General features: G+C 34.6%; 1 protein-coding gene across 1 annotated transcript; it reads left to right on the top strand.

The window, feature by feature from the left end:
* Positions 1 to 3,147: 3,147 nt before the first annotated feature.
* LOC128553520 (uncharacterized) lies at positions 3,148 to 4,749 on the top strand. Its single transcript, XM_053534702.1, has one exon. It carries the CDS (start codon positions 3,148 to 3,150, stop codon positions 4,747 to 4,749), a length of 1,602 nt encoding a protein of 533 aa, XP_053390677.1.
* The last annotated feature ends 6,266 nt before the right edge of the window (positions 4,750 to 11,015 follow it).

The raw sequence follows: 11,015 nt of genomic DNA, 5'->3' as shown, positions 1-11,015 counted from the left end.
AAGGTCAAGGTCACACTTAGAGGTCAAAGGATACAAGAATGAAAACTTTGTCCGGAGCATTTCTTCTTCATGCATAGAGGGATTTTGATATAACTTGGCACAAATGTTCACCACCATGAGGCGGAGTGTCATGCGCAAGAACCAGGTCTCTTGGTCTAAGGTCAAGGTCACACTTAGAGGTCAAAGGATACAAGAATGAAAACCTTGTCCGGAGCATTTCTTCTTCATGCATAGAGGGATTTTGATATAACTTGGCACAAATGTTCACCACCACAAGACGTAGTGTCGTGCGCAAGAACCAGGTCCCTAGGTCTAAGGTCAAGGTCACACTTAGAGGCCAAAGGTCAGATACAAGAATGACTTTGTCCGAAGCATTTCTTCTTCATGCGTGGAGGGATTTTGATGTAACTTGACACAATTATACACCATCATGAGACGAAGTGTCATGCGCAGTTCCCTTCTTTAGAATTACTTCCCTTTGTTGTTACTATAAATAGCTTATATTGTAACTTTTTCATTACTAGTCGTAGGGAAAAATCGAGACCACTTTTCTGTAGTACAACATGCATGCTACATCCAATTTTGAGGTGTATTTTGACCAGTCTCTACCTGGTAAAGATTTTTGTGTGGACTTACAATTTTTTTTTTTGATTTTTTTTTTTTTTTTTTTTTAAGATTAACTTCCCTTAGTTGTTACTATAAATAACTTATATTGTAACTTTTTTATAATTGACCGTAGGGAAAAACCAAGACCACTTTTCTGTGGTACAACATAGATGTTACTTTCCAATTTTAGGTGTATTTTAAGGTATCTCTACCTGGTAAGGAGTTTTTTTGTGGACTTAGAAAAACAAAACACTTAGTTATTACTAAACAACCACAAAATTAAAATTCCATTTGCAAATACAGGTGCTAGAGTAAAGAAATTTGCTGTGACGGGCGTATATTGTGACATTCTTGCACTCTTGTGTAATCTGTAAAATTTCCCACTTAATTCAATTCCATTTGGAACTTGGTAACATCTAATAATACCATGTAAAATTGCAACTATTTTTACTTAGGAAATTTCATTGATAATCTCTGCTAACATCTGAATACAACTGATAAGTATGTAACGTACCTTTTGCTGCTTTTTCAATTCCTTCTGTACTGTGACAACAACAGTGATAACTATGTAAATTGCAACTATTTTGCCAGCTGAAGTTCTTAATGCCTTTGTAAATAACTGAAAATATCTTAAGTTGCTTTGTGATAACTATGCAACTTGAGTAAAGTAACTTTTGCAACTGTTTTTTTCAATCCCTTCTGTACTGTGACAACAACATTTATTAATTCTACTTAAATTGTATCTTATTTTTACAAGATTTTTTTTATTAGTACCTCTGTTAATCTCTGTTAATAACTGAAAATAACTTATGTGGCTTGATAACTGTGCCACTTTCTCAATCTTGTCTGTACCATGACAACAACAATTACTATGTAAATTGTAATTATTTTTACTAGCTAAAATTCTTAGTGCCTACGACAACTGAAAATAAGTTAAGATCCTTTATAACTATGTAACTTGTAAATGTCAACAAAATTGATTGACATTTTTGTAACCATCTCCTTTTTAGCTCGACTTTTCGAAGAAAAAGTAGAGCTATTGTGCTCTCCATGGAATCGTCGTCGCCGTTGATTAAAGTTTTTGATAAAGTCAAATATCTCTGTTACTATCAAAGCTATTGACTTGAAACTTAAAATAGTTATTTACTATCAAAGTCTACACCAGGAGAAACAATCCCCATAACTCTGATTTGAATTTTGACAGAATTATGCCCCTTTTAATCCTAGAATTTTTGGTTAAAGTTTTTGATTAAGTCAAATATCTCTGTTACTATCGAAGCTTTTTACTTGAAACTTTAAACAGTTATTTAGTATCAAAGTCTTCACCAGGAGAAACAATCCCCATAACTTTGTTTGAATTTTGACAGAATTATGCCCCTTTTTAACTTAGAATTTTTGGTTAAAGTTTTTGATAAAGTCAAATATCTCTGTTACTATCAAAGCTATTGATTTGAAACTTAAAATACTTATTTACCATCAAAATCTACACCAGGAGAAACAATCGCAATAACTCTGTTTTGAATTTTGACAGAATTATGCCCCTTTTTAACTTAGAACTTTTTGTTAAAATTTTTGATAGTCAAATATCTCTGTTACTATTAAAGCTTTTGACTTGAAACTCAAAATAGTTATTTACTATCAAAATCTACACCAGGAGACACAATTTTCATAACTCTGGTTTGTATTTTGACAGAGTTATGTCCCTTTTTAACTTGGAATTTTTTTTACTGGCAAAGCTCTAATTCAGAGTCAAGCATGAGAAAAGTTGAGCGCGCTATCTTGCGGACAGGTCTTGTTTTTGGTTCCATTGAGACCCTGCCAATATCAGATAAAACTGTATTTATAAATTGTAACTATTTTTCACTCTCTGAATTTCATTGTACCTCTGATACCATCTATTTACAACTGAATATAGTTCTTTTTGTTTGCTCACCAATATTTCATATGTGGTATTAACTAAACAATATTTGATGCCAAAACTAAACATACTGAATTGTATTGTTTATATGTTGAAATGGACAAAATATTAGGATAAAAAACATATGCACAATGTTTTGTTTTTATTAAAATTCAAGTGTATTCAATCATTTGAACTATGGCAGTTTTTCCATCAATAATAATAGTAAACTTAGCTCCACTACTCGAAGAATAAGTAGAGCTATCCTACTCTCCACGATGTCAGCATCAGCGTTGCAACTTGGTTAAATTTTTGTGTCAGTCCTTTTTCTTAGCAGATACCATGATAAAGGTTCATCATATAGCAGTATTTATTTGTAATATACTGGTATGTTTCATTGTAATTCAAAAATGTTATGAATCCAGACACTTATAAAATTGACTACAAATGTATTTACCTTCATCATGCTGGACATAATTGATTCTGACTTTGCAACCAGTGCAGATCAAGATCAAACTGCACATCCGTGTATTCTGAACATAATCTGCACTGTTGAGTCAGTTTATTTAGGTAAGCATTCATTTTCATTGTTAATAACTCTTGTCAAAATTGAAAGCTGGACAAGCACATTAAAGAATTTTAGTATGGTAAGGGTTTATATACAAGCTATGCTTACTAGCATCAGCGCAATTTATGACGGGCAGTGGGAGGAACGGCGTCACGGAATTTATTTCAAGTTAGGTTTCGAGCTTAATTTTCAGGGTAATAGAGACGGTACAGACAGTCCAAACTTAAAATCTGCTATTGAACATCATAACATCGTGGATGCAAAAATCATGAAAGAAATCAAAGCAAATCGCGTAAACGGTCCATTTTTGGAAAAGCCCTTTCAAGAACTTAAAGTTTCGCCGATAGGTGTTGTTCCGAAAAAAGAACCAGGGGAATATAGAATGATTCATCATCTATCATATCCCCGCAATACTGGAACCTCGGTGAATGATCAAATTCCCGCTGACTTTACAGAGGTCTCCTATGCAAATGTCGATGACGCCATTACAAAAATTAAAATGATAGGTAGAAATGCCTTTATGGCAAAAACAGACATATGCTCTGCTTTCAGAATTATTCCAATACGTCCGTCCGATTATAGTTTACTGGGTTTCAAATGGGAAAACAAATATTACTATGATAAATGTCTCCCTATGGGAGCTGCCTCAAGTTGTCAAATTTTTGAGACTTTCAGTACAGCATTAAAATGGATAGCGCATAACAAATTTGGCATACGTCATATAGTCAAAATCCTTGATGACTTTTTGTTCCTTGCGCCAACTTTCTTCGAGGCTAAGTCAGCACTTGATTCTTTCTGTCGCATGTGCACAGTACTAGGAGTGCCGCTAAATGAGCAAAAAACTTTCCCTCCTTCACCGGTCATGTCTTTTATGGGTATAACACTAGATTCTATACATATGGAAGCAAGACTACCACAAGACAAGCTAGCTAAAGCTGTTTTGCTATTACGCGAGCTTGGTTCAAAACAAACATGTCAACTCCGTACTCTCCTATCCCTGATAGGCTTCTTGAATTTTGCTTGTTCGGTCATCAGACCAGGAAGGGCTTTCCTAAGACGCCTGATAAACCTGTCGATTGGCGTTAAAAAGCTTCATTACAAGGTAAAACTAAGATCCCCAGCCAAGCACGACATGTCCATGTGGCTAGACTTCCTTGCAAACTTTAATGGGACATCTTTTTTCATCAACGAACAGCGGCTTTCTAGCGATAACATTTGTCTACATACAGATGCATCAGGGTCAAAAGGCTATGGGGCGATTTATAAGAGTAACTGGTTTTACGGGTCTTTCCCACACTCTTGGCAAAAAGCAAACATCGCATTCTTAGAACTATACCCAATTGTTTTGGCAGTATTCACATGGGGTCATTTATGGAGAAATCACACGGTAGTTTTTCACACAGATAATGAAGCTCTGGTGTCTGTTATCAATAAACAGACATCAAAAGTTCATTGTATAATGTACCTTATCAGAAAGCTAGTCCTACACTGTCTTACACAAAATATAGTATTTTTAGCTCGCCATGTCAAAGGAAAAGACAATAGTATAGCAGACGCTCTTTCTCGTTTTCAGATACAGCGATTCAGGGAGCTAGCGCCGTTCTGCAAACCAAATCCAACTATAGTAAGCCCACATCTTCAACCGGAGATATTTTGCAAGGGTTTGAAACTTTATTAAATGCTTCACTAGCTCCATCAACGCTAGAGACATACAGAAGAGCATGGAAATTGTTTCATGACTTTAGCCAAGCTTACTGTAACGGTTCAATATCTTTGCCTATTTCATCATCAGTGATAGCCTTATTTGTGGCATTTCTTCATGAAAAGGCTATGTCTTCCAAATCCATAACCACATACCTGTCTGGTATAAGCTATGTCCACAAACTTTCAAATGCACCTGACCCTACTACTCATTTTCTCATATCAAGTCTGTTAAAAGGTGCTCAACGTCTGTCCTCGTCATATGACTTACGTTTGCCCATCACAGTGAAACTATTAGATAAGTTAGTTTCTGCATTAAAACATGTATGTCAATCTCACTATCAGGAAAAACTTTATTCCGCCATGTTTCTATTTGCATTTAATGCATTTTCTCGGTGCAGTGAGATTACCAGCTGCAAACCTGCAACAAGGTCATTTATTTTGCAAACAACAGATGTTGAATTTAATCATGAAGCTTCAAAACCAGTATCAGTCACTGTTACTTACCGTTTTTTCAAACACAATAATGGGAAACCACATACACTTACTTTTTCGCATGGTTACACACAAGTATCTCCTGTCCATGCACTTAATGACTACCTCTCAATTCGAGGGGAATCTGTTGGCCCTCTTTTCACACTACCTTCAGGCTCGCCAGTTCCACGAAAAATGTTTGACAAACAACTAACTTCTACTCTGAAGTTTTGCGGGCTCGATAGCAAAAGATACAAGTCCCACAGCTTTAGGATAGGTAAGGCGACTGATTGTGCACAGAGGGGGTTCTCAGATGCCAGAATTAGATTGCTAGGAAGATGGAATAGTAACGCTTTTCAAAAGTACATTAGAAATACAGATTTTTAGTTGACTAGACTTATTACGTCAATGATTCGACATTTTCGGCCATGTTGAACGATCATGATCATTTACCACGAAATTTGTACCTCTCTAACACATAGCCAAATTTTACAATAAACATTTCTTTAACAGCCACATGCTTGGGCTTATGGCTGGTGCATACTTACAATAATTTTATTTAATAACACAGGTAGAAAACACACATACACACAAGACACAATTTATCACTGCTGGCTTGAGCCATAGGAGTACCAGGTATTTTAACAACCAGATTTGCCAGTAAGGGTGTATATATTTATGTATATATGTATATTTTAGGATTGTATAGAATCGTCATCTTTGTTTTATACTTCTTTTGGCAATTTACATTTAAAGGACTTAGAGGTACACTTTACTTGCTTGGGCTAGTAAAGTGTGATTTGTCCCTTTGTTTGCAGTTTTTTAGATAATTTCTTACCTACTTGCTTGGGCTGGTAGTCACCTTGTTATTATTATACAACAAAATGTTGGGTCTGAAATTCTTTATTATCAACTAGCACAATGAAGTTACATTTTGTCGTCAGACATTGTTAATCTCTTATCATCTGCTAGTCACAAGTTGTCAACATTACTTCTGTTAGTAACTTTATAGATAATGCTAACATTTCATTAGCATCTTTAATGCAAATACTATGTTTCTTTTAAAATTCATTTTATTTCATATGTACAAGACATTGCAAATGCTTGATATTTTTACAGTCTGACTACAAGCATTGATACTATCGTAATTAAAATGGTAACTATGCAGACTTCCTGAAATAAGTTACATTGTAATATCAACTGAATATCAAGTTTAATAAAGGATTTTTGTCTATTGTCTAGAAGAGAAACGTATCAGCTCTTGCTTGGGCTATAGCTGAATTTATACATACACTTGCAGACCTCTGGGCGATGAGGTCATACATGAACCATTTGATTTTCTTGGTATGTTTTGTATATATATTTGTTTTTTTTGATCATCCACATTGCATATAATTGCATGCATGTGTCTGTATATTCATGACTTTTATTAGATACAATAACTTATCATTTACTTGCTTGGGCTGGTAATTAGATAAGCCACGAAGACAAATGTTTACATGTATATTGCTTACAAGTAACTTTCTTTAAAGGCAATATCTGCTCCATGGCAGACGATTATTTAGTAAGTTTAGTTCAGAAGTATTATTATCCATCTGTTTAATAGGAAAACCAGGTTTACGTGCAATAAGTTATCGGTTTAATGTGCTTTATTTGCTAGTCACTTTGTTACATATAATTACCGTTTTATAACAGACTTATATTGCCTTTAGTATATATTATACATGCATATATATTTTACCTTGTGTACTTAGTCACATTATCTCAGTGATATATGACCATTTCGTGTTGATCCGCTGTAAAACCCTACTCACTAGTCACATTATTATGTCATAGCTGAATGTTAAAGATATTATATACTAGGGTCTTTGATATCGTTTTCTTTTAAGAAATATGTAAAGCGTTTGTTATGCAATGGTATTTAAATACTTATTTAATGTATATTTTACACATATTTGTCTCAATGGGTGCCTCTCTCACTTTCTCCCTTTTTCTGGAATTCCCTAGAAAATGTGGGGGAAGATAGTCTCTTTCAGTTCCTATCTTTTTGGCCATTTCTAAAGAAACCTCCACATTTTATTTACTTTATTTACTTTTATAAATTTATTTTCCTTGGTAAAAAATTTCAGAAACCTGTTTTTTCATACAATAAACATGTTATATGTTTTTCTCTGTAAAAATAAACAAGGTCATTTCATGACCATTAAACCACATTCTATGTTTGTTGATTTCTCCCATAACTGGTCATAAATACAAGCTATGCTTACTAGCATCAGCGCAATTTATGACGGGCAGTGGGAGGAACGGCGTCACGGAATTTATACCTTTCTAGAACCGGTTTGATCCAGTTCTCTTGAGCGTGGGTTACATTAAACACAAAGGAATTTCTGATTTTACCCACCACCTACCCCATCTCCACACTTAATCAAATTCAGTTAGAGAGAGGTATCCCAAGCTTCCATTTTGGCCATTGGCCATTTCTAAAGAAACCTCCACATTTTATTTACTTTATTTACTTTTATAAATTTATTTTCCTTGGTAAAAAATTTCAGAAACCTGTTTTTTCATACAATAAACATGTTATATGTTTTTCTCTGTAAAAATAAACAAGGTCATTTCATGACCATTAAACCACATTCTATGTTTGTTGATTTCTCCCATAACTGGTCATAAATAATTATATGCTTATGTACAAGTAAAATGGTTATAAAACTTCCTTAGCAAATTTGAAAGAAACTGCAGGGAAGCATTGCCCTGCAGCAATTTACATTTCTACCAAGTTTAATTGAAATCCTTCTATTCTTACTTTGAAGGACAGAAAACGGTTTAAACCACAATGATGTTTACAGGAACAAAGGACCATACCTCTTGTCGTACTAATACAGTTTGACCAGCTTTTCCCTATGCTGAGTTTAAATTTCAAATTCTACCATGTTTTATAATTACAAATAAAAACTGCTATATGATGAACCTTTATATAATTACTCCACATCAAATAATTGATATAGTTTTGGGCTGATGAAAAGTTGGCAGTCCAGACAAAGCCACAGCTATATTCCTCTGCCTTCACTGGCAGACAGAAATGTGCTGAAACCATTAAGAAACAACAAAGTAAATAAGTGCTACAAGATTTACTTTACAATATCTCAGTTTTCAACTTTGTACATTGAATTTCATCCTCCTTTATATGCTGTCCTCTTTTTATCTGAAGTAAACAAGAAAAAAAGAACATAGTGTTGAAAATCTATCTTTTTTGTACTTCTTTTACATAAGGCACATTTAAAATGCTTGCAACTTAATGCACATTTAATGCAAATCTAAAGAACATAATTAAATAGTGTGTGAATGTGACTTGAAAGATATAAAACTGTGTGTTTTAAATCAAATTAAAGGAAATAAAATAATTTGAAATTACAGTTGTTGCATAAAAACTATGAATACAAGGTAAAGATCTATTTTGATAGAGAGTTGATAGGCTAGCGATAATGTAATTTTGTCACTGAGCACATGTTTTCCTTTGCTGATATCATATTTTGCTATCAACATGTTGAAATTTGTCAATATCCATTTCTGCTTGATACAAAATTTTCATAGATTAAGACAAAAAAATGTTTTAAATCGGGATTTCCTTCAATATCAATGGGTGAAAATTCTTTTGAAAAATGGTGATAATCGATTTGAAAATTGCATGTTGTAGTCTTTTTCAATTTGAATATCAACTTCTTAGTATCATTTATATCAGATCCAATATTGTAAGGCCTAAAGAATTCTATGTTACTGGTAAAATGCTTATATGACATTCAAAATACAAGAGCCGTTACTAATGGTGACAAATGCCCCCCGCAGCGCCTTGACCTTTGACCTGGTGACCTTGACCTTTGACCCCAAAGTCAGTAGGGGTCGTGTACTTAACAAGTACTATCAGCATGTGAAGTTTGAAGGTCCTGGGTGCAGTGGTTCGCAAGTAAAGTGCCTTCATGCAAATAGTTAACGTTGTGACGAATGGACGGACAGTTAAAAACTAATGTGCCTCCCTTCGGGGGCATAATAAGCGTGGTCACATGACCTGACAGTTACTTTCACTTGGTCACATGTCAAAAAGGTTGAAAATAATGTTTTTGATAGTCAAAATATTTCTTTCTTGGGTGATTGGATTTTATCATTGTAGACAAGAAGGGTATAATAATGCTTATTGTTAACCTTAGAAATATTAATGAATTGTGGCATTTAAAGTACAGTAAACTTACTGTTCTGTAAAAAAGATCCAGGATGCCGGACAAATCATTCTTGCATACCAGACGGGGATTTCCAGTATTTTTACCGGTGCTGGAAAAATCCATCTTATACCCCGGGGTGTAAGATGACTCTCGTGCTTTAAATGACGTATTACGAACTACATATATGTAGAAGATTTATGTAGTTATTTATATTTTATTTCGAAAAACGGAATAAAAATCCAATACCTTGACAGTTCCTCTTTGTTCCTGATATTATATTTCTCGATTCAAAACACGTTATTTTATCAAAAATTCATAATGTTACGCTGGAACTGATAAAACAAAACCGGAACTAAACATTGTTGTATGTCTTTGAAACGTCATGACGTCTTTCCTGTTTACGGACGTTGATTTCCCGCACTTTGTTTAAATACGCTGCTATAAGAAATAGTTCTAAAAAGAAAGCCGTTCGACTGATTTTATTTCTATTATTATATCTTGATATCGGTATGCAAGAAAAAGATTCTGTCACTGGTTATAGGTGCAGATGGGAATATCTGGCTCTCGGGTAACTGTTTAGGCGGTAACTCGGTAGGAACTTCGTTACCGCCTAAACAGTTACCCTCCAGGCCGGAAATTCCCATCTGCACCTATAACCAGTGAAAGAATCTTATGTTCTTTTCTGCCAGTGTCTTGGTTGCCAACTTAAAAAACTCCTCTTGCACAGCAAGGGTTTTCACTTACTGCTCTGCAACCTTCCTCTGACTTCTGCAGAGTGCAGTGTTTTCTTCATAGAAGTTTAACTGAGCCTCTTCTGCTCTAAAACGCCCTCTCACGAAACTAGTTGCGCTATCGAGAATGTGGACAGAATTTTTTTGATGGAATTTCAATTCCCATACAGAGTAACACCCTTTTATATGTTTTTTGTCACAATTTCATCATTTGGTCTTTTTCTTTCAAAAACTTGGCTTATACCATCTTTATACGACCATATTTTAGGTTTTCAAACTTTATACTCAACTTGAAGAAGCCTATATCTGTCACAAAGTTCTTTCTATTGACAATAAAAAGCCACAAATACACTGCAATTTGGTACTGTTTTCTCTGAAGCAACCCAGGAATGTAACTGCCACCTTTTAGCTTATATACTTACACCTTTTTACACTTACATGGTAAGGCACACTTGACTCCACATTACAGCATTATACACTTACATGGTCAGTCACTCTTAACTTCCAGGGAATGTAACTGTTACCTTACAGCATTATATACTTGTTACACTTACATGGTCAGGCACTCTTGACTTCCAGGGAATGTAACTGTTACCTTACAGCATTATATACTTGTTACACTTACATGGTCAGGCACCTTTGACTTCCAGGAAATGTAACTGTTACCTTACAGCATTATATACTTGTTACACTTACATGGTCAGGCACCTTTGACTTCCAGGGAATGTAACTGTTACCTTACAGCATTATATACTTGTTACACTTACATAGTCAGGCACTCTTGATTTCCAGGGAATGTAACTGCCACATTACAGCATTAT

The sequence above is a fragment of the Mercenaria mercenaria genome, unplaced genomic scaffold (assembly GCF_021730395.1).
Source record: "Mercenaria mercenaria strain notata unplaced genomic scaffold, MADL_Memer_1 contig_3916, whole genome shotgun sequence".
In the NCBI taxonomy this organism is placed as follows: Eukaryota; Metazoa; Mollusca; class Bivalvia; order Venerida; family Veneridae; genus Mercenaria; species Mercenaria mercenaria.
This window is presented reverse-complemented; position numbering and strand designations above follow the sequence as displayed.